Source organism: Heterocephalus glaber, unplaced genomic scaffold (genome assembly GCF_053883595.1).
Source record: "Heterocephalus glaber isolate CG9 unplaced genomic scaffold, H.glaber_assembly_v1.0 deba00001538, whole genome shotgun sequence".
NCBI lineage: Eukaryota > Metazoa > Chordata > Mammalia > Rodentia > Bathyergidae > Heterocephalus > Heterocephalus glaber.
The window spans coordinates 8713948-8739682 of record NW_028258333.1 but is presented as its reverse complement, the minus strand read 5'-3'; the positions used below and the strand labels follow the sequence as shown (position 1 = coordinate 8739682).

At 34.2% G+C, this 25735-nt stretch overlaps 1 protein-coding gene across 14 annotated transcripts in view; it reads left to right on the top strand.

Moving 5' to 3' along the window:
* The window catches only part of Cdh18 (cadherin 18), a 924665-nt gene that overhangs the window by 670987 nt on the left and 227943 nt on the right, over positions 1–25735 (top strand). For all 14 annotated transcript variants that reach the window (XM_087189262.1, XM_087189255.1, XM_087189253.1 and 11 more), the window contains one exon: positions 24695–24989. In XM_087189262.1, the coding sequence (XP_087045388.1) occupies positions 24695–24989 (295 nt within the window). The remainder of the gene's footprint in view (positions 1–24694; positions 24990–25735) is intronic.

Here is a 25735-nt window from a genome sequence, read left to right as displayed (position 1 = left end):
AGATATAGAAAATAAGATTGCAATTAATGACCAAGAAAATAAAAAATCCTTTAAAATTGTAAGGAACTACAAGAAATAAATCCAGCAGCTGCTAGACAATGCAAAGAAGAATAACATAAGACTGATTGGAGTCAATGAAGAAAGAGGAGAGAGTGCAGATGACAGAAAAAAAAACAAACAAACAAAAAAAAAAACTGTTCACAGAGATAATGGCAGAAAACTTCCCAAGCAGGGGAAAAGAACTTGACAAACAGATAAGTGAGGCACATAGGAATCCAACTAGCCTTGGTCAAAAAAAAAAAAAAAAATTCTACACATAAGCATATAATTGTTAAGATTCCAGAAACTCAATAGAAGAACAAAGTTCTACAAGCAATTAGAGAAAAGAAGCAAATCATATACAAAGGAAAGTCCTTCAGAATCACAGCAGATTTCTCAGTGCAAACCCTCAAGGCAAGAAAAGCTTGGAGTGACATTTTCCAAGCCCTAAGGGAGAACAACCTCCAACCTAGATTGATGTACCCTGCAAAACTATCTTTCAAAATTGGTGGAGAAATAAGATACTTTCATGACAAAGAGCACCTTAGGAACTTCATGAATACCAAACCAGACTCCAAAAACTTTAGATAAAATCCTAGGAAAAGACAATGAGGATCACAAACCCAGGAAGCCCAGCAGAATGAATCCAATGGGCACAACAAGAAATTAAGTGGAAAGGGAGAAAATTCAACAAAAACAAAAAAGTCACAACAATGATAAGTCAATATGTATCAGTTATAACCATCAATGTTAATGATCTCAACTCACCAATCAAAAGAAGTAGACCGGCAGAATGGGTCAAGAAGCAAGATCCAACAACATGCTGCATACAAGAAACACACTTAGTTCAAAAAAAAACCTCATAGACTGAAAGTTAAAGGGTGGAAAATAATACTCCATGTCACAGGAGCCCAAAAAACAGGAGGAGTAGCTATCCTCTTTGCAGATCAAGTGGATTACAAACCAACACTGATTAAGAGAGACAAAGAAGGGCATTGCATCCTTCTAAAGGGAGCAATCCAAGGGGAATATATGACAATCATAAATATCTATGCACCAAACACTACTGCACCCAATATAAAAAAACTATATTAATGGACATGAAAAATCATATAAGCACTAATACAATAATAGTGGGGGACCTCAATATCACACTGTCACAAATAGATAGATCATTTAGACAAAAAACAAGCAACAAAATACTAGAAAATCAATCAAACTCTTGAATGCACTTAACAGGTTACAGAGTGTTACACCCCACAAAATAAGAATACATATACTTTTAAGCTGCAAACGAGTCATTCTCCAATAAAGACCACATACTCACTTACAGAACATATTTAGGTAAGTGCAAAGGAATTGAAGATATCCCTTGTATATTATCAGACCATAGTGCAATGAAATTGGAGATCAATAGCAAAAGAAACTGCAAAAATTTCATAAACACATGGAAATTGAACAACATACTTCTGAATAGCCAGTGGGTCACAGAAGAAATTAAAGAAATAAAACAGTACTTAAAATAAATGACAATGACAATACAACATATCAGTATCTATGAGACACAATGAAAGGAGTCTTATGAGGGAAATTCATAGCAGTGAATACTCATATTAGGAAAAGCAATTAAACAACCTGATGCTGAACCTCAAGCTTCTAGAAAAAGAACAGCTGGACAAACCCAAAGTTCATACAAGGGAGGAAATTATCAAAATCAGAGCAGAAATCAATGCAATGGAGACTAAGAGAACAATACAAAAAATCAATGAAGCCAAGTTGGTTCTTTGAAAGAATAAACAAAATTGACAAAAATCTTAGGAAATCTTAATATAAAAAGGAGAGAAAAGGCCCAAATCCATGCAATTAGGAATGAAAAAGGATGAAATTACAAGGGACCCAGCAGAAATCCAGAGGATCATCAATATCTACTTAAAGAACCTATATGCCAATAAGATGGAAAACACAGAAGAAATGGACAGATTCCTAGATAATTATGAATTACCAAAGTTGAACGAAGAAGACCTAAAAATAGTAAACAACTCAATATCATCAATGAAATTGAAAATGTAATTAAAAACTTACCAACTAAGAAAAGCCCAGGTCCTGATGGCTTCACTGCTGAATTCTACAAGATATTTAGAGAGGAAATACTGCCGTTACTGTTTAAACTCTTCATTGAAATTGAAAGGGAAGCAATACTCCCAAATTCATTCCTGGAAGCCAGCATCACCTTGATCTCCAAAGCAGAGAAAGACCCAACTGAAAAAGAGAACTATAGGCCAAACTCCCTAATGAACATTGATGCAAAAGTCCTTAATAAGATACTGGCAAATAGAATACAGAAGAGCATCAAGTAGATCATACACCCTGCCCAAGTGGGATTCATCCTAGGGATGCAGGGATGATTCAACATATGCAAATCAATCAATGTAATACACTATATCAATAGAAAACCAAGGACAAAATTCATATCATCATCTCAATAGATTCAGAGAAAACATTTGAAAAATATCCAACACATATTTGTGATAAAAACCCTAAAAAAACCGCTCTACCTCAAGCTGATGAAAGCCATCTATGAAAAACAAAGAGCCAGTATCATACTAAATGGTCAAAATATGAAATCCTTCACTCTAAAATCAGGAACAAGACAAGGATGTCCACTATCACCACTCCTGTTCAATATAGTTTTGGAAACATTAGCCATAGCAATTAGACAAGAGAAAGAAATAAAAGAAATAAAGATAGGAGATGAAGAAGTCAAATTGACATTATTTGCAGATTACATGATACTCTATATAGAAGACCCCAAGAATGCCACCAAAAGTCTTCTAGACTTAATAAACAAATTTAGTAGAGTAGCTGGATACAAGATCACCACAAAAAAATCAATAGCTTTCCTCTACACGAATAATAGACTCACTCAGAGAGAAATAGAGCAAAAAATTCCTTTCACGATAGCATCCAAAAAACTTAAATACCTAGGAATAATCCTATCAAAAGAAATCAAAGACCTGTTCTCTGAAAACTATAACACTCTGAAAAGAGAGATTGAAGAGGATATCAGAAAATGGAAAGACATCCCTTGCTCCTGGGTAGGAAGGATCAACATAGTGAAAATGGCCATACTTCCAAAACTGCTATATAGATTCAATGCAATCTCAATTGAAATCCCAGTAGCATACTTCACGGACCTTGTGAAAAGAATACAAAAATTCATTTGGAACAAGAAGAGACTCAGAATAGCAAAAACAATTCTAGGTAACAGAGAAATGGCAGGGGGTATTACAACCCCAAACTTGAAACTATACTACAAAACTACTGTGATAAAAACAGCATGGTCCTGGCAAAGAAACAGACCTGAGGACCAGTGCAGCAGATTGAAAGATGCAGAAACAATTCCAGACACACTCAGCGACCTCATCTTTGACAAAGGAGCCAAACATACTCGCTGGAGGAGAGATAGCCTCTTTAATAAATGATGCTGGAATAATTGGGTTTCAACTTTCCAAAGACTAAAACTAGACCTATATCTCTCAGCATACACTAAACTAAAATTGAAATGTATTAAAGATCTAAATATTAAAACAGAAACACAACTGGCTGGAAGAGAGTTTAGGAAGAACTCTTGAAGACGTTCGTATAGGAAAAGATGTTACGAACAAAACCTCAGTTGCCCGTGAACTAGCACAAACGATCAACAAGTGGGATATCTTCTTACTAAAAAATTTCTGCACAGCAAGAGAAACCACCAACAGTGTGAAGAGACAAGCCACAGTGTGAGAAAATATTTTCACAAGCTGTTCCTCAGACAAAGTTCTACTATCTAGAATATATAAAGAACTTTAAAAAATCAGACCTCTCAAATTTAAAGACCTAATCCAAAAATAGGCATCTGAAATGAACAGATATTTCTCAGACAAAGAAGTTAAAATAGCAAATAAACATATGAAAAAATGTTCAACATCACCAGGCATTAGAGAGATGCAAATGAAAATGATGCTGAGATTCCACATCACCACAGAAAGAATAGCTGCTATCAAAAAATCAACCAATAACAAATGCTGGCAGGGCTGTGGGGAAAGAGGAACACTGCTCCACTGCTGGTGGGAGTGTAGACTGGTGCAAGCACTGTGGAAATCAGTATGGAGATACCTCAAAGAACTAGGACTGGAAGTCCCATTTGACCCAGCTCTTCCCCTGCTGGGTATCTTCCCCAAAGAATTAAAAGAGGCATACCACAGTGATACATGTGCACCCATGTTTATAGCAGCCTAGTTTGTAATAGGAAACAGCTCAAATGCCCATCAACTGGATACTGGATAAAGAAAATGTTTTTTTTTTAAATAAAATGGAGTATTACTCAGCCATAATAAATGAGAAATTAGAGACATTTATAGCTAAATGGATGCACATTGAGGCGATACTCTTAAGTAAATAAATAGGACACATGTAAATACCAAAGTTTCTCTATTATGAAAAACTGACAGTGTAAATAAGGACTAAAAGGTATAATAGATAATGTGAAATATGAAGAAAAGGCACAAAGGGGAAGGGAGTGGGAACAGTAGAGGAAAAGAAAGAGGGGAATGGAATTAAGGTGAGAAAATGAAAAAATGGAAACAAAGTCTTTGTAAACAAGGAGGGATGGAGGAGTAGAAGGGAGGTCAGGGGAAGGGGGAAAGCATAAGAACCAAGAGAGACTATGTAAAGGTGCAAATTTCCAATGATGAATGTCATTATATTGTATACCTAAAATGTACCAATAAAATATGTTTTAAAAAATGATTCAATGAGCAGATGCACAAAGAACATTCACAATTTAAAAGATTGGCTTATTTGTGTTATATGCAACAGAAAAATCACAAAACTTAATCTGAAAGTAAATTTTCTTTCAAATTCATAGACGTATTCTTTATTTGGTTTTTCCTTTTTTGGTAATGGGGATCGAACTCCAGTCCTTGCGCTTGCAGGGCAGGCAGCGGAACCACTGAGCTAAATCCCAGCCCCAAGTACTCTTTAATTGAGTATATATTTTAAAGGTGTTTGAAAATTATTACATCCCAAACAAGCTCATGAATACAATGGTATCAATTGTTTTTACCCCTGTGCCTAACAAGTACTGATTTGATTTCTCAAATTGCAGTTTAGTTTGGTTTGATCTGTACATTTATGTAAATGGAATCAAAGTAGATGTGTTTGGGGGGCACTGGTTATTTACATCAGCATGGGATTGAGAGATCCATCTTTATGTATCATTAGTGGAATGTTTCCTCAAATCTTAGTAGCTTAAAACACCTGAAGAAGCAGCACAGAAATGTGAAAATGATGGCTGCCTCTTCCAGTAATGGAAGAGAAAATTCCATTCACAGCACCAAAATGCAATCTGCTGAAGAAGGCACAGACTTACCTACAAAGATACAAAGATGTCTGAGCATGGGTTTAAAGTATGTCATCAGAAGACAGAAAAATTATCATTCACATTCATCACAATTAGACCAAGGAAGCCTGAATAAAATCCTTTCCAACTCCTGCTCCAAAAGAAGTTATTCTCTCTGTTTCAGTGAGTCAGGAACTCACACTTGCTGAGGTGGGCACCTCTGATACTTGGTCTCTAATGAAATGAAATCAAGGTGTCAAAAGAGGCTACTATGTTTTCAAGGCTCAATTTTACAGAATATGTCTTTCCAGGCCAACTTGATATAGGAGAAATATAACTCCTGACCAGTAAGATGTTCAATGTGCTGAGATCGTGTTCCCACAACATGGAGGAATGAAGTCGAGAATCAAAGGTAGATGTTAGGAGAGTGTTCCGTGGAAATAAGGAGAAGGAGCATAGCTCCTGGATTTCCAGGAAGGGTCTCAAGTAGGGTGGACCCCGAGACCCTTTGTCGGGGATAATTTATACAGCAAAGTCACAGGATGGGTAATTTATACAGCATGGATACAAGATGGATTGAACCACAATCATCCTGTAGGATTACAAGTAGAGCTGCTTAGCACTGATCCAATAGGGAATCAAGACATGTAGCAGGGTGATGTAGAAAGACAAAGGCATTTTGGGGAAGGGATGGGTCTAGGTGCTCTGATCACCCACCTGGGCTACTGATGCCTCTCTGGACTTCCTGGACCAAGTTGAAGTTCTGCTATTCACAGTATGATTTCAAGTTACTATTTATCCCTTAGGGAGGCATGCAGGCCTGACTGTTGTATCTCCATCTGGAGGGCTGGCCTTCTTTAGATGAACCTCCAGCCAACTTTCTGATATTTTTATTTTTGTGCTGACTTCCTTGAAAGCCCAGTCCCTCCCTGACTGAATATTAATCTCTATCCAACTCTAACTGTCTAAAATAAACTCATATATCATTTGATACTCATTTAAGTTCTCACTGGCTTTTGGTTGCAGACATCAGTTTCTTCCCAGTGAGGTTCTCTGTAGGGCTTCATATGTATAGCAGTTTGCTTTCTTTAGTGAAGGCTCCCTGGGGTTGAGTGGGTTGGGCGTAGAAGGAGAGATAATAGTGATAAATGGCAGGAGCTGTCAAGCTTGACAATAGGCAATATCTTATCATATCCCATTTCACAAAATGACATCCCTTCAATTTTATTTCACACTAAAAAGCCTGTGTCCCACCCATACACAAGAATAAGGAGTGTTGCAAGAATATAGGTAACAAACCATAGCAAACTAATGTAGTGGAGGTAATTCTGCAGCCTGCCCTCTGACCACAAGGTTCCCTTTCTCCATATAATAGACTCTCTCTTCCAAAAGCTGTCAAATGTATATTCTCTCCATAGTATTAGCTCAAAGTCCACAATCTCATCGTGGAATGCAAGTCTGGAAGTGAGGTGAGAGCCATGTGTGTAGATATCTGCATATCTCCCATACGGTTCTCTAGATCTGTAGCTCTAGGAAACTAAAAGATATTATTTGCCCACTAAACACACAACATGCAATGGTGGAACAAGTATAACCATTTTGCTTTTATTTTTCTGAAACAATAGATCTTTGTTTCTAGAACATCTAGTATTATTTAACTGTGCGCATCTCTACATATATTTGTTTGTAATTCCAAATGGGGTCCACAAGCCACAGCATCAACATTTCACTTTCAAAAAAAAAAAAAAAAAAACTAACAAAGCCATTCTTTTTTAAAAGGGTAAAATAAGACACGTAAAGGAGCCACAGGTTAACAGCCATCCTGAAATCCAACTAGACAAATTCTAAAATTATTTTATTAGGTTTTACAAGGGGTAAAAATAGTTTTCATGACTATACAATGGGCTCTTAATGTAGCTACAGTCTGAGTCATCCGTTCTTCATTTAGTGAAAGTTAGGATGAATTTGAAGCAGAGTAGTTTTCTTAGCTCATAATGTCTTTGGAATTCAGTGAATCCAGCAGCCACATTCCCTAGAATTATTGAAGAACTGTTCACTATTAAATTGCATTGTTACAGTAAATTGAATTTCAATTAAACTTCTAATGTAATTTAATAATTCAACTTATCATAAAGTAAATATAGTCCTATTTTGGGCCATCTATTGTATTTCTTTAATTTGTGAGATCTGACATGAAATATTTTAAATAGGCCAATTGTGCTTTTTTTTACAATTTGACTGTTAGAAGTCATTTTCATTTCCACATAATTTTTGTAATCAGCTTGTACATTTCTACAAAATTTCAGTAATATTGATTGGCATTGCAGGTGCTTCATAGGTCTGTTTAGAATTAAAAAAAATTCTTAATTTCAAGAAATTTCCAACCTAAGACTATGCTATCGAAAGAATCTTTTTGTTAATGCTGTGTTAGTTTTTATCAGTGGCTCATGGATTACAGTAGAGAGCTTCACACATATTGAATTAATTTCATTCCTAAATATTTGGAATTTTTGATGCTTTCACAAATTGTATTTTTTCAACTTTTATCTTTCATTAGTACATGTTTGTATTACAGAATAATCACTTTGCCTCTGTAGTGCTGATGCATGAACAGAGCGGATCCCGCTTCTTTCTTTCATCCTTTGTCCCTCCTCTCTCTCCTCCCTCCTTCCATCTCTTGATTCTATTCCCATTTGCAAAAGTTCTATCTCCATACTTCCCATTATCTATCTTTTATTTTGATTTTTATTTATATTTTGGGTTCCTCATATAAGAGAAATCATGCCATATGTGAGATAATGTTTTTGATTTACTTCACCTACCATTATGGTATCAAGGTGCATCCATTTTCTGACAAATGACTCATGTTTATCATTCTTTATGGCAGAGTAGTACTCTACTGTTCAAAAATAGAACATTTCCTTTACCCATTCATCTCTTAAGGCATATATAGGCTGCTTCCAAGATACAAACAATGATGGTATAAAAATGGGCATACTTGTATCACCATAGAATGATGACATTAATTCAGAGAATAATTAAGAATGGGGAATAGCTGGGTTGTATGAAATTTCTATTTTAAGTTTTTTAGGAATCTCCATATTTATTTCCATAATGGTTTTCTAGTTTACATTTTCTTCAACAGTGTGGAAGTGTTCCTTTTTCCCTTAGCCTCACCAACATTTATTATTATTTAGTTTGTTGGGAACAGCCATTTTTTCTAGACTGAGGTGGAATCTCTGGGTTCATTTAATTTGCATTTCTCAAATGGCCAGTGATTGTGAACATTTTTCATGTACTTATTGGAATTTTGTGCTTCTTCTGAGAAGTGTGTCTTCATTTCAGTTGCTCGGTTTTTTACTTTTCTTTTATTTTGGAGGGTCTAATATTTTGAAGTTCTTTATGCATTCTAGATATTAGTCCTCTGACTGAGAAATATTTTTATACTTTTATTTTATTTTTATTCATTGCTTGCATGTATAAATGTATTCAGTTTTAAATTGTGGTCCATTAATTTGCTGACTTTCCTAAATTCACTGAAGAAGTTGGTGTGTGTGTGTGTGTTTGTGTGTGTGTTGTGTGCATGTGTCTATGAATGCAGACTCCTTTGTACATATTCATAGCATCTGTGAATGGAGGAATGTTTACCTCTTTTTCAGTTAGTGTACTTCGTGTGTGTTATTGTTTATTTCATAACCTTACTGTGCTGTGTCAGACTTTCAATGCAGTATTAAATAATATGTAGTAAAAATAGATATACTTGACTTCTTTGAAATCATAGGAAAGCGATAATCTTTTCATGACAAATATGATGCTAACTTCAAGTTTTTGAAAACACTCCTTAGAATTTTGAGAGCTGTATTTTACTATATTTATGTACAATTTTCTTTGCTATTACTCATATAAAGAGTATACTCCTTTGAGTACACTTTAATATGCATTAACTGTACATTTTAATGTTTAGTTTTAGCTATGCATGTCATTTTTCATTTTTTAAATTTTCATAAGTATTTTCATTCAAAGAACATCACTGAGACAGCATGCAGTTAGATCTTACTTTTTAAATTTTTGCCTTTTAATTGCTATGTTTAGCATATTTCCCTATAGCTTTTTGAGACATAATTGGGGAGTTATAATATTTATTGTTTCTAATTGTGAAATTTATTGGGTTTCAGTTTACTTTGTGTGAAAGTATCATCATTTTCTAATTCAAAAATATTTGCCTAGCTCTCCCAAGGATAGCTGCAGTCATTCCTAGGTATTTCCCATTTATTATCTGATTCCAGCCTCTGGCAAACTCATTTGTTTATATTTGCTGTGGGATATATTTTCATTTTTCTTGGAAACATACCTGAGACTAGAGTGACTGATTCATATGCTAACGATATGTAAAACATTTTGAAGAATTCTCCAATGTTTTTCTTCAAGACTATACCATTTTACAATTCCATCTGCAGCCTGTGTTGTTCCAATTACTCAGTATCCTGCCAACACTTTTTGTTTTCTATCATTTTGAAATTTCATCTTTCCTAGTGGGTGTGAAGTAGTATATCCTTATGGCATTAAAGAAAATTTCCCTAGTGACTAATAATGACCATCTTTTCATGCACTTACTAGTTGTTTTTATATCTTCTTTACAGAAGTATATACTGAAATTCTGTGTTCATTTTTCAACTGAGATATTTTACTATTAGTTATTGAGTTGTGTCATTAATAACTTTTAGATACTAAATCCTTATCAAGTATAGGGTTTAAATATATTTTTACTTACTATGGAAGTTGTCATTTCACATTCTTTTATAGGGTGCTTTAAAGTAAAAAAATTAATATTTAAATTTTACCTTCTTTTCAGTTGTTTATCTTTTAAAATGGTCCAGTTAGGTTAATTTTATCTGTTTTTTTAATTTTTAATTTTATATTTTTTCTAGAAGCTAAAAAGACCCTGAGAAGTTTTAATATGTGTTTGCATTTATTAAGTTATTAGTTTTCTAGTTTTCTTTGTGAGTTCTTCTTAAATCATTCATTATTGAAAAGAGTGTTATTGAATTTTAATAGATTTATGAATTTCCCAAAGTTTGCTGGTTATAGAATTTTAGCTTTATTCTCTTTTGTCAGAAATATATTATATATGATTTCAATTTATGTTCATTTACTGAGACATTATTATGATCTAACATAGAATCTGTCTTGGAAATGGTTGACAGTTGCTTGAGAATTTGTATCCTGCTGATTTAGTTAGTATTTTCCGTAAATAGCATATTATAGTATTCTATATTGATGAACATAGATAAATTTATATATTTTATATATAGGCTGAAAATGAACATTTTATTTAATATATTAATTCTCCATCTTGTGTGTATGTATATGTTTGTGCTGTTTCTTTTTAGTTGTTTGGTTAATGAATTTTCTTTTCTTCCCAGTTTTTATTTTTTATTAGTGTATGTTTGCAGTACAAAATGTTTACATTTCTTTTGCAGAGTCGATATGTGTTCATTAAACATATAGTTTTGTTTTTATTTCCTTCACATGCTATCCCTCCATTTCTAATTCTTTGAAATATTAAAACTCTGTAATCTCAGCTGGTCAGTTTATTGGTGAATTAATCTTTTGTATAGATATTCTCTGATACCTGGAAGCAATATATCTCCCAGTCCTTGCTGTGGGGGAAGTTTATTCAAATTGAGGTCCGTCTTTAAATTTTAATAACCAGTAACTCATAACTCCACATTTGCCATCAATTCGTGCTTGCACAAACTCTCCACTTAGTCAAATGTGAAAATTTAAGGATTTCTCTGATGTTTTCCAAACATAGACACAATCTTGGATGTATGCAAAGTCTACGAATGAACACGGTCTTGCATATTTTCTGGATACATCATATCTTCTGCACCTTCTTAGAACCATTCCCTTTATTCTCCAACTTGCCCTTTTAAGATTTTTAATTAATCTATCATCATCTCAATTTGCTACTTGCCATCTCTGGAATCATTAATTTTCTAATGGCTTTTGAAAAGTTCTTCAGGATAGAGCGGCAGTATATTTGGAAGAGATATTCAGAGACTATGTTAAAAAGGGTGGGAGACCCTCTGGACAGATAAATGGAAAGTATCTTTTTGAAATGGATCATGTGTGGACTCTGGTAATTCAGGAATCAGTGCATCCAGCTCCATTTGGTAAAACCTACAGTGAATGTGAAGTGCAGCAAGACAAAACTGGAACAGACAGAAGCCAGATCGAGGTGAATTCCATCTGCAGGCTGTGGAGCAACTCTCCAGTGCTTTACAAGGGAAATACTCGAGTTCAAATTTTAGAAATAACACCGAACTTCAGTGTGAATATACTGTGCGTGGGGAGAAGGACAGTGACACTTTAGAGACAACCGTAATAATCCAAGGAAGAAAATATAAGGCCATGAATGAACTTCTGGGTGACTGTGATGGAAAGAGGGAATGGATTTGATACGTGTTAAGACAGAATCAGAAAACCTCTCAAAGCACTTAATGAGGTGAAATGGAGAAAGACAGATCAATATCCAGACAGAAAATTTCAATTTTGAATGAGTGAAGAGAATAAGATATCTGTGGTTATTTATTGTGATTACAAACCATAGGCCCGCATATACACATACACACACGGTTGATACAGAATAAACTCAGGATTGCATCTCAGCAACTTGGAATTATGATAAAATAAATCTGAACAATATTTCCATTCATAATGAACGTGACTCGGAAATAGATATATGCACAGTAGACGAATTTGCAGCACGCTTATTTCAATGTGGAGAGTCACACAATTAAGTAATTCTAGTACTGAACAAGCTTAGTTCCATGATCTGAACTCTTTTCCTTATCATACCTCAACCCATAGTTTCTCCTCCTCTTCCCTCTTCAGCTCCTTTGTTGAAGCTCAGTCTCCAGCTGGTGGCGCTATTGGCCGCTGAGGGAAGGACCGAGGTTCACCTAAATTAAAAGATGTGGGTCATGAGGAGAATACGTTTGAAAAGTAGGTGTTGTGCCTGGACAATCCTCCTTCTCCCTGTTACATAGTCACCAGAAGTGATGCTTTTGAGCATTTTGCTACAGTGGCAGAAAACAGATTTTAAAAATGTTCTAAAATGCCCTCTCATTATAAAGCTGTTATTCAGTAATTCTGAGACAATTGGTAACATTAGATCAATTTCTGTCAAATGATAATATTCATTCGAAACATGGATAAATAAGAAGTGTGATGAGAAACATGAAAAAATTCTTGAGTAACTCTCACTCTTTCGTAGGCAACAGAAACAGAGATTTTGTTCAGGACACACTGTTCTTTTCCCAAGGAAAACCTTCCCACAAAAAGTGTTTTACCTTGTGGCACTTTTAGAGCATTGACTATACATAGGTATGTAATTTTTTTTCTTACTGAGAAAAATAACTTGTTGAGCAGAGTGGATGTTATCAGATTTATCTCAATATATTGCCTGGTACATAGCAGGAATGCAATTAATACATTCCTCTATTTGATTATATTGAAATGGATTTTAGTTCACATTAAATACGAAGACCATATTAATGTAGATCAGAACTATGTCTATGGAGAATTATTGAAATAACAGTATTTAGATAGGACTTAGGAGATATTGGCATGGATAAAATTCCAAAAACATTGTCAAGATGAACTTCAATAGGATATGTAGCTGTTTGAACACAAATTAACTGAAAGTACTTGGGAAATGTAATTTCATGACCTGGAATTGATAAATAAATTCAACAAAGAATTTAGGAATAATGACCACAAGAAAGATCATATTCTTATGTACCATTCAATGAATACCAAGTAAAAGTTGAGTGTATATGGAAATGAGTTCACAACTGAAAGTTTGTAGTAATTTTTACTGTTTTAATGGAGAGACATAATTCATTGCGACTTTTCCACTTAAGTAAATCATGTAAATCCTAGAACCATTAATTAAAAATAACAATAATATTTATATAAAAACTAATAGAAGCTTATTAAATTCATTATAATTATGGAAGGAACATAAATGGAATTGACTAGCTCACTACAGTTCCTTTCTTTTCTGTCTCCATCTATGCACCTTTCCCGGGCATTATGTTCTTTTCTAACTCTACAAGTTCCTGATAATAAACATAAAATGCACGGAGCTTTTGTTGTTATTATATGCTTTATCTAAATATGATGTCATACTCCATACTCTTCCACAATGAAATATTCCTAATTGTATTAATGTCAAATTATGGATAGTTCTTCAAAGCCATGTTGGTCATACTATTCTAATGAAAACTGATAATTAATCAAACAATCTCCCTCAGTCAAAATATACTAGTCTCCTGCTTACCCATTGCTGGACAAAATTCCCAGACACAATGCAAATGAGGAGAAATTTATTTGACACTTTCAGAGGATTCAAATACTATCTTTCTGGCTCCATTTGAGGACTATCATGGCAGGAGGGCTTGGTGGAGGAAAGGTACTCTAACTGTGGCAGTCCTGAGACTGAGCAGAAAAGTAATGTTAAAGAGAACGGATTTGGGGAGAAGAGATAAACCCAAGGTCAGGCGACCGTGGTCCACCCACATATACCCATAAGTGTACTTTGCCCCCCCACCCCCAAAGGAGGCTTCCAAGCCAATCAGTTCCACAATTACGTTTAACAATCATGCAGGCCTCTATCTTCTTTTGGACTCTGAAATAAATAATGTTTTCTCTTATATAGACAGCATTCCATGTATGTACTTTGTTTTTTCTTTGTTGTCAAGACTCTCACATGTTTCCCCTTTTCTAGTAGTTCTTTTTAATATCTTTATGTTTTCTGGCTTTTAAAATTTGAAGCTATACCATCATCCAAACTCTGTCCTTCCCTTCTTGCCTACACTTATTTCATGGATGATTTCATAGAGCTTCACTGCTAGAAATGTCACTTGTGCTGATGTCCCTCAAGTTGACAGAGCTAATCAAAGCTCTCTTCCAGATTCCACAGGCATTTGGGGGAGTCTGGGGAAGACTTTCAATAGAATTATAACATTATCACGACAAAGTTGAATTTTGATCATCCCCTTCCAAACTTTCTATACTGGATCCTTCCTCATTTCAGTTGATACAATTTCAATTTTGTAGTGAAAGTAACCAAACACTTAACATTCTATTTTTCATCCTTCTATCTGATAACCATTCCTTTGGAAAACCATTTTGTTGCTGTTGTTGTTTGCTCCATTTCCAGAACATATTCGTGATTGAAACATTCTTTACCATTTGCTCTATTCCCACCATGGTCCGTGCTACTGTCATCGATCTTGTTTATTGCAGTAGTTTCTGTCATTTCTCTTTATGTTTGCTTTTGTTTCCCTACAGTCTATGCCAAGTATCGAAACCACGGCCATCTTTTAAATCTGTAAGTTGATTACAATTCACCACAGCTCCCCACTATCTAGTTTCCCTCCCTTGATCTCACTTCCATTCACTTCTCTGAAATCTCCTCCTACTTGTTCCTCTGGTGACACTCACCTTCTTTCTGTTTCTCAAACCTGCTAATAATACACACAGATCATTCCTTTTATTTATTCCCCTTGCATTCTTTTTTTGGGGGAGGGGGTGCCAGGGATCGAACTCAGGACCTTGAGCTTGCGAGACAGGCGCCGGAACCACTGAGCTAAATCCCTGGCCCCACCCCTTGCACTCTTGAGACCCTCTTCCAAGAGACACACATTTGATGTCTTTCAAAATAGATTCTTTGTGGGCGTTATCTGACTTCTTCTGCTGGTTTCTTAATGCTGCTATGACAATTTGCTGCAAACTTGTTCATTTAAAATACATGAATACATTTTCTAACAGTTCTGGGGGTCAGAATTCCAAGACGATTCTTACTGGGCTAAAATCAGGGTGAGCAGGTCTTCATTTTTTTTTTTTTTTTTTTGTCTACAATCTCTGGAAGAGAATCTACTTCCTTGCCTTTCCCAGTTTCTAAAGTTTTCTCCTAGATCCTTGACATATGTATTATGGTTTTTATCTAGATGACCCCCAAGAGGCTCGTGGAGTTTAGATGGTGCTTTGAAAAAGTGATTGTATTAGGGGTTGCTATAGCTAAATCCGATGTTAGGAGGCAGGGCCTGGTCCTAAGAGGTGTGGTGGGTCACTGAGGGCATGACCCAGGAGATGTATCTCCCTTCCCAGCTCCTTACTTCATTCTCTGTGCTTCCTGGCCGCCATGATATAAGCTGCTTCCCTATATGCCCTTCCTGCCTTGGAGCTGGTCACTGTGATGCCTAAAACTGTGAGCCAGAATATACCTCTCTTTCTCTAAGTTTTGTGTATTGGATATTTTTCCCAGCAAGGTGGAAAGTGACTAAGACATCCCCTATGTTTCTGAACCATCAATGTTGGTGCTGAATCTGCCACGGGCTTCTTCCATCTCACTCTCCCTCATCATTATGTAAGATGAATTTAGCCCATTTAAATACTTATGGCATTAGATTTTTCCCACGTAAAGAAACTAAAATTTCCTCCATTCACAGTCCTTAAAGTTAGGACACGTGAAGTGTCTTTTGCCACGTAAAGGTAAAAGAGCTTATCCATAGGTCCTTTGAATAAAGATGCATGATATTCTGTCTAACATGTGCCCCCTATTTAATAGTGTATATTTCTTCTACACCCCAATTATCCCTTCTTATCTGCTCCTTCTTTGTTAAATTTATCTCATGTCACTTTCTAGCATATGGGCTATTTGTTGCAGTATATTTTTGCTCTCTGCTTCCCACAGTTGGAATGGGGGTAGATTGACCAGGAAGACATCTCAAGTTTGTTTGTTTTTCAGTAAAATATCCAAGGATGGGAATCATGACTGGCATGTGGTGGTACTCCAAAAATATTTGTTAGATGAATAAATTCTGACAAGGGGTTGCTGAATCGAGTAATTATATTTTGTTGTCGAATGAAGTTCCCAAAGGATCAATTGAATTTGATCGAATTTTTATCTTCTTCCTGTTGTTTTCTTTCTTGAAACAAAAATGGGGTGGCTAAAATGACCAATAATTGTTGATTTTTTACGAAGGATGAAATACTAGCACATTTTTATATGTGGGCAATGAATATGTGCCAGTATTTTCCTGGAATTGGAATCATGTTTAATGATCTGAGATTTTTTTTTCTTAAAACAGACCCCAGAGACAGTTCTCCCTCAACTAGACTCTAATGTGACATAAAACAAGATAGATTAATTCTGCAAAGAATAGGTAATTATGTATCCTGTGGCGTTTATTCCAGTACAATTTGTTGGTTACCTTTTGAGGTTTCCTACTAGTGAAATTCTCAGGCAATGCCTGCAGCTGCAGTTTTCAAATATTTAGCAGATGTAGAAGAAACATTCCAAAATTGAGCTAATAGGTAAGAAATTATGACAAATTTGAACATTAGAACCATTTTGCAGTGTTTGTCTTGTGTGTTAAAAATCCTCAACGTTGGTTTCAGAAAATAGAATGTTAAAACAAGTATTGCTTTCTTTTTCTATCCCTTCCCCTTCCTCATTTACTAGTTTTCTTCTCCAATAATACATTTAAATCAGTTAAGAGTTAAAAAAAAAAAATTTAAGACATGATGGCTCTTGATAAACAAATATTTTATTTCCTTATTTGCATCTAATTTTTCAATTTTTGTTTGTTTCAATTAATTTCATTATTTTCATGGTTGAATAAAGTGCTTTATAAATATTTTAAACAAAATCTAACATATTTGTATGTAAGTTAAATTTATGATTATTGTCTTTTTTCACAAGGAAAGTGGTAGATTATCAGTTACCAAGCTGCTGTTATTATTTGATACATTTTCGCAACAATTATTCAAAATATCTATTGATTTTCTCTACTTATATTTTAAAAGCATAACATCTGGAATGAAACATACATACTGTATTTCAATGAGATAAACTTTGTATGTTATTCACATTTTTCCCTATCACATTGTTTTCATTTCTATACAGAATGTGTTGGAAATGATAATAAAAAAAATTATTAATATATTTTCACCTTTATTTCTGTTTTTTACTAGAGCGGTGTAAATATGAATATCTTGTTTCTAAAAAGCAATTACATTGTGTAGTCCAAAATTTCACAGTTCAAACTCAGTAACCTATCTTTGTAGCATAGCTGGAAGTTCTAACTTAGAGCAACTGGCAAAATTAATGGTTCTGCCACCATCTCCTTAACCTTTTAAAATTATTCTTCCCCAAGGAGTAGAATATTATCTTACTGAGAAACTGTGCATTGGAGTGAAAGCTATAAATTTTTAGGTCCTAATCCTAATGTGGTCCAAGGTACATAAATAGTTTTCTAAGGTGAACTCATGTGCATCACATTAGCTTTATAAGTGCCATACATTACTTCTTAACACTAAGAAAGAGACTGTTTATTAAAGTAATGGCAGAGAAGTGTTCATTTCTCTTTACTTGGGTGGCTACATTTTCCTTCCTCCCATCCTCCACTTTCTGTCTTCTAAAGGGCAGGTAATTAACCCCATTTTGTTATGTGATCAGACGTAGAAGGATCATATCTTTATTATTTATTAGGGAAATATACCATGTGTCTTTCAAAATGAGAATATATCCTACTGCAAGACTCTACAAATATCTTCCCACCAGTGTGTGTCATGGTAAGTCTTTGCTACCCCTCTCTCACTGGCACTATTACACTGTGCTAAAGAATTCATTGTACATGATAAAAAGGAACTTAATGTTCCAAGTATTTTTTGTAAAAAATCATGAGTATTTGTCAAGCAATTTTGTAACTAAATCTACAATATATTATTTACCAGTTAATAAACAGTAACATAACTACAGAGTAGTCTAATTTCTCTGTTTTCATTTGATGTCTCTTTCCTTTCCACACTGAAAATATACAGATTTTTGTTGCAATTATCTATATAACCTAACTACTTGTGTCCAAGAGCTTAATCAGAATCTTACATTTTCTACCTGTTGTGCCACTAGTACTTGTTCTTTTCTTTCATTCATTACTCATCATTACTTATTTTACAGAACCTAACACAAAACTTATTGCTTCAGTGTTTTAAAGCATGCTTTTTAAATTTTAATACAATATAATGCTGTTTCTCTCCTGAGTTACCTCTGCTGCAGTATATATCACAAACAGAAGTGAATATTTGAATAAGGATGTGCAAAGGGCAGGGAATCTTGAGGAAGTGGCATAACTCTACTACTTCATAAATGGTTATCTTCAAAAATATATGAATTACTAATTCATTAATGATAATGCAATGTTTTCCCATTTGTGTTTGGATACACCAATCTTTTCAATCTTTTTAGTCAAGCTAGATGAAACATTTAAAAATTAATAAAATAATATTTTACATTAATTAAGCTAATATATAATTATATTATGTTAATTATTACATTATACTCAAACTAAATATTATCAACAACTGATATAATATCCAAATCTATTTTTATAATGTTTTGGTGTAAATTTTCTAATGTTATCTAATAGTATTACTGTTCCTAAATTATAATTCTCTGACTAACCTAAGAAAATAGGTTTGTGACACATATACTGAAAACAAGCATTTTTTTAACCATTGTTATATCTTTATTTTATTGCTAGATGGCACAAAACATTTAATAAAATTATATTGTATTAATTTAAATGAAAGCTATAATTATTATTTTAGATATCAAAATTATATATAACAATGAAGTAATTAGAAACAATATCACATTTTTAGGTGACAAGTATTCTAGAGAAGTTTTTAGAAACATTTGATCAACACATTTTTCACTTTGTTATATTTTAATCACAAATTGATGCAAAGTAGGCAAATGTGAGGAAGGTAGGTTTATCAATATGTTGATGACATGTTTCACAAGTGATAAATTTTTTTTTAGGTACCAACTGATTTCTCAAGGGGCATGAAAAACATAAGAAAAGTACATTTTCATGCATGTGTACAATTGTCTCTATTTGAAATATTCTTAATTTTTCTTTATGTAGTCCATTTACTAATGAATTGTAAATGTTGGAAAACTGTATTTTCCATAGTCCTCTGTTGTATTGCTCTTTATTTTAATAAAATACCTAAGTGCTTTGAAATGCTTTTATTGAATCTTGTCAAGTAATTTCCACCAGAATTTTGCCTGTTATGTATCTTACACACTTTCAAGAAAGAATTAAAATTATTCACAATATATTCATGATAGAGCATCAATAGTATTTCTGATCTTTTCACTTTCCCATAAAAGTAGTCCTTTTTTGCATTGTATTCTTTTTCTATATTTTATCTTTTTCAATTGTCTTCTTAGAGTTCAGACTTTAAAGATGTATCTTTATAAAATTCACTGTAGTGTGGTCAGAAAACTGAAAATGCTATGTGATAAGGTTAATTTTTTTCAATATTTCCAATGTCAGGAATGACCAAAAGGTGAGCAGTTGAGATTATGTGACCAAAAGATTTCATGTGAAAGACAACTGCTCAAATCTCTTGGGGTTTACACTCTTCAAATATCTATTTTTCATTTCAGAAAATCCAGCAGTTAGTCCTAGCTAGAAATGTAGCACTGGCAAACTTGGAAATATTTAACTGAATTGTGAGAAGTTAAAATAATCTTAGATACAAACTATATGCAATTTTAAAACATTCACTCATTTAAATGACAAAATCTACTTATATTTTCTATTATGTCAGTTATTTTTTGGCTTAAAACATCTGTTCTTCAATGAATTATTATTTTTAAATATTTTTAAAATATTCACTTAATTTAGTAATTGGGAAGATATCTTTCCTCCAGTGAATGCTTGACCACTTTGTCAAAGATAAGATTGTTGAATGTGTTAGGAGTTATTTCCACATCTTCTAATCTGTTCCACTGATCCTCAGGTCTGTTTTCTTGCTAGCAACATGCTGGTTTTTTGTTTTTTGTTTTTTGTTTTAAATCACAGTAACCCTGCAGTATAATTTCAAGTCAAGGATTGTGATGCCCCCTGCCTTGCCTTTGTTGACCAGAATTGCCTTTGCTATTCTAGGTCTCTTCTGGTTCCAAATAAATTTTAGGAATGTTTTCTTTAGTCTGTGAGGTATGCTAATGGTATTTTGATTGGTATTGCATTAAATCAATATAAAAATTTAGGGAGTATAGCCATTTATACTGTATTGGTTCTTTCTACACAAGAAGAAGGAATACTTTTTCAGAGTACTGTAGTGTAGAGATCTTTTACTTTCTTTGTAAGATTGATTTCTAAGCATTTCATTTTTGGATGCTATTGTGAAAGGTGTTGTATTGTGAAAGGTGTTGTTTCCTAATTTCTTTTAATTATTTGTGTACAGGAATGCTATTGATTTTTGACTGTTGATTTTGTATCCAGCTGTGCTACTGAATTTGGTTATTAAATCTAGAAATCTTTTGGTGGAATCTTTGAGGTCTTCTATGTAGAGGATCATGTCATCTACAAATAATAATAATTTAACTTCTTCCTTTCCTCACTTTATTCCTTTTATTTCTTTCTCTTGATTAATTGTTATGGCCAATGTTTCCAGGGCTATATTGAACAGGAGTGGTGGTAGTGGACATTCTTGTCTTGTTCCTGTTTTTATTTATTTTTATTTATTTATTTTTCTGTGGTATGATTCTTTTAATTCTTTTGGGAAAATACCCAGCAGGGAAATAGCTGGGTCAAATGGGACCTCCAGCCTTAGTTCTTTGAGGTATCTCCACACGGATTTCCACAGTGATTGCAACAGTCTTCACTCCCACCAACAATGGAGCAGGGTTCTTTTTTCTCCACACCCCCGCCAGCATTTGTTATTGGTTGATTTCTTGATAGCAGCCATTCTTTCTGGGGTGAGGTGGAATCTCAGTGTTGTTTCCATCTGCATCTCTCGAATGACCAGTGATGTTGAACATTTTTTCATATGTTTATTTGCTGCTTTTACTTCTTTGTCTGAGAAATGTCAGTTCATTTCAGATGCCCATTTTTGAATTGGGTCTTTGAATTTGGGGGGTCTGATTTTTTTTCAGTTCTTTATATATTCTAGATAGTAGCCCTTTGTCTGAGTTACAGCTGCTAAAAATTTTTTCCCACATTGTAAGTTGTCTGTTAGCTCTGTTGGTGGTTTCTCTTGCAGTGCAGAAGCTTTCCAATAAGATGAAATCCCAGTTGTTGATTCTTTGTGCTAGTTCCCGTGCTATTCAGGTTTTGTTCATGAAGTCTTTTCCTATGCCAATATCTTCAAGAGTTTGACCTAACTTATCTTCCAGCAAGTTTAGTGTTTCTGTCTTAATGTTTAGATCTTTAATCCACTTTGATCTTAGTTTAGTGCATGGTGATAGATATGGGTCTAGTTTCAATCTCTGACAGGTTGAAATCCAGTTTTTCCAACACCATTTATTAAATAGGCTATCTTTCCTCCAATGAGGGTGCTTGGCTCCTTTGTCAAAGATGAGGTGGCTGAGTATGTCTGAAGTTGTTTTTGCAACTTCTAATGTATTCCACTGATCCTCGGGTATGTTTCTTTGCCAGTACCATTGTTCCTGTTTCTAAAGTGAAAGCTTTCTGTTTTTGACCATTTCATATAATGTTGACTGTTGGATTGTTATAGGTGGCTTTTGTCAAATTGAAATGAAGATTATCTATTCCAATTTTCTGTAGGACTTTTATCATGAATGGGTGTTGGACTTTATCAAATGCTTGTTCTGCATCAATTGAGATGATAATGTAATTTTCATCTTTGGCTCTGTTAATATAGTGTATTACATTTGTTGATTTGCATGTGTTGAATCATCCCTGCATCCCTGGGATACATCCCACTTGGTCAGGTTGTATGATCTGCTTGATAATATGCTGCATTCTGTTTGACTGTATCTTATTTAGGATATTTACATCTATGTTCATTAGAGAGATTGGCTTGTAGTTCTCATTTTTGATAGATCCTTCTCTGGTTTTGGTATGAGGTAATATTTGCTTCCAGGAATTGTTCTGGGAGTATTGCTTCCCTTTCAGTTTCATTAGAGTTTGAGGAGTAGTGGCATTAAATGGTCTCTTTAATAAATGTTGCTGAAAAACAGGGTTTCCTCATGACAAAGGCTAAAACTACACCCATATCTCTCACCATGCATTAAATTAAAATCAAAATTGATCAAATGTATAAATATTAAAACAGAAACATTAAAAATGTTCAAATGGAGAATAAGTAGAGCTCTTGAAGACATAGATGTAGGCAAAGACTTTCTTAACAAAACTCTGATAGTATGGGAAATACTACAACCAACAACTGGGATCCCATCCAATTGAAAACCTTTTGCACAGCCAAAAATATCACCAATAGAGTAAAAAGAAAACACATGGAATGGGAAAAATTTTAGCCAGTTGTCTCTCCGACCAAGGAATAATATCTAGTACATATGAAGAATTGAAAAAAAAATCAGAATCACATCTGAGATTAATACTTCATTGATGACAAAGTACAAACAGTAAATACATATATGAAAAAACATTCAATATCATTGGTCCTTCGAGAGATGCAAATTAAAACAATTTTAAGATTGCACCTCACCCCAGAAAGAATAGCTTCTATCAAGAAATCGACCAATAACAAATTCTGGTGGGGCTGTGGGGAAAAAGGAACCCTTCTCCACTGTCGGTGGGAGTATTGACTGGGGCAGCTGCTGTGGAAGTCGGTGTGGAGATTCCTCAAAAAACTAGGATTAGAGGTCTCATTTCCCCCAGCTGTTCCCCTTCTTGGTATCTTCCCAAAAGAATGAAAATGATCAAACCACAGTGATATATGTAATATATGTACACCCATGTTCATAGCAGCACAGTTGGTAATAGTTAAATCTTGGAAACAGCCCAAATGCCCATCAACAGATGAGTAAATAAAGAAGATGTGGGTTTTTTATAAAGTGGAGTACTACTCAGCCATACAGAAGGGTAAACTTTAAACATTTCTAGGTAAATGGATGGCCCTTGAGACTATACTCTTAGATGAAATAAATCATACACATATGTATAAATGTCACCCTGTCTCTATGGTGTAAGAATCTGAAAGTGTAAATAAGGACCAAAATGTATAATAGACATTGTGAAACAGGAATAAATTGTTCAAAAGGAAAGAGGAACTGGGGGGGGGGGGGAGAGGAAAAGAAGGGAAGGGAGAAAAACAAGAAAAGGAGGATAAAATGGAAACATAACTGTGTAAATTAGTAGAAGAGAAGTTGTAGAGATGACAGGGAGATGGGAAAAGAAGGGGAACCAAGATATATCATGTACAGGTACAAATTCTCTCTGATGAGTGTGATTATTATGTAGATATAAATTGTACCAATAAATTTTAAAAAAATTTAAAAATTTAGTTGTTGAGAATAAATCAGTGTATCTCAAATAAAAATTAGGCTTTATTTATTGGTTAAGTTTACTGTAAGTAACTACATTTTTAGTTAAAGCTTCACAATCTCTAAAGAAAAAATCCACTAAGTATTTTTAATTTTAAATATAAAACTTTATAATAGAAAATATTGTTTATTTTTCAAGCTATGAATTTAATATTACTGTGATATATATTTTTTTGTGTGGAATTTTTTTCCATTTAGTTTATTGGTACACTTTAAGTACACAATACAGTTACATTCATCATTGGGATCTTGTACGTTTACATGATCTGTCTTGGCTCCTATTCTTTCCCCTATTCTTTGTGGAAATTTTCATAATTCATATGAGTCTCAATTTGCTCTACCATATTTTTTTTAGTTTTAAGATTCAAATATAATATTAATTAATTCTAAAATAATATTCCCACATTATTCTTACAAGTATGGAGAGCAGGGGGGCGGAGATTTAGCTCAGTGGTTTTGCTGCCTGCTGTGCAAGTGCAAGGACCCAAGTTCGATCTCCGGTACCAAAAAATAAAATCAAATAAAATAAAAACATATGGAGAGCAACAATGATGAAGTAGGAATTTCCAATCTGACTCCTATACATCAGTGAAATTTTGATTGAACAGAATGATAAGAGATCATTTTGTTTCAATACATTTTGCTTAGCAATAACTCATGTTAATTATTGACTCTCAGATGAATCACAATAAGAAATATATAGATACATGTAAATATTAATAAAAAGAACAATCTTCAAGCAAATGACTATAATAACATGCAAAACACAACAGAGAGTAAAAATCATAGACCATTTGATTCTGGATAATTTTCAGGGAATGTGACACGAGGTTGGAGCACATGTGCATGCTAATGTACTCCCTGTGTGTGTTTTACAGCTGCACTCCAACTCTGACAAAGGTGATGGCTCTGTCAAGTACATTCTTACCGGGGAAGGTGCCGGGACTATATTTATCATCGATGACACCACAGGGGACATTCACTCAACCAAAAGCCTAGACAGGGAACAGAAGACTCACTATGTGCTGCATGCCCAGGCCATCGACAGGCGGACCAACAAACCCCTGGAGCCCGAATCTGAGTTTATCATCAAAGTGCAAGATATCAACGACAATGCTCCCAAATTCACAGATGGGCCATACATCGTCACTGTGCCTGAAATGTCAGACATGGGTGAGGAGATGCATCTTTATATTTGAGAAACTAATGTACATTTTTGAAAATCCAAAGGTTGCTTCTTGAAAATAAGTTTGTGAATGTCTGAGTGTGTGTGTGAGTGTGAGTGCGTGTGAGTTTGTGTGTGTGTGTGTGTGTAGAAGTCTGGGAAAGCTTGAAAAAGTGAATACTTTTGCATAGGTGATAAAGGACATTGAAGCTATTGCAATATTTATTAAATTTAATTTCTCAACATGTAAGTGTAGATAATGTTTTCATTTCAAAGAGATCATAAGTTGAAAAACTCCTGTAGTTTTTGCTTAATTGACATGGTATTTCATTCATGCAAATTATTAATTTATATTAAGAACATACGAACTCCTTCAGTGTGGCTCTGTCCACAGTGGAAACTGCATGACGTCTGGAATTGTTGGCAACATGTTTGCAGGCTTACAACTCATAATACATTATAATAACATTAATAATAGAAGTAGTTGCTTCACTAACAAAAGTTTCTAGATATTCCTTCGCATTTCCGTGCCTGATTTATTTCAAAATATACAAAGGCCTTGTGAAATACTTGAATACAGTTTTAAAAATCTGCAAACTGGCAGAGTACTTAAGAGATGTTTCAAATGCATGTATCTATGAAACAACAAGGAGAAATGAATTGCAAGTCCACCTGAATGCTCGGATTTTGCTGTATTTGATGTACTAAGAACCAGACTTCAAGCTGCTTTAATAATACGGGGCTTTTCCACTAC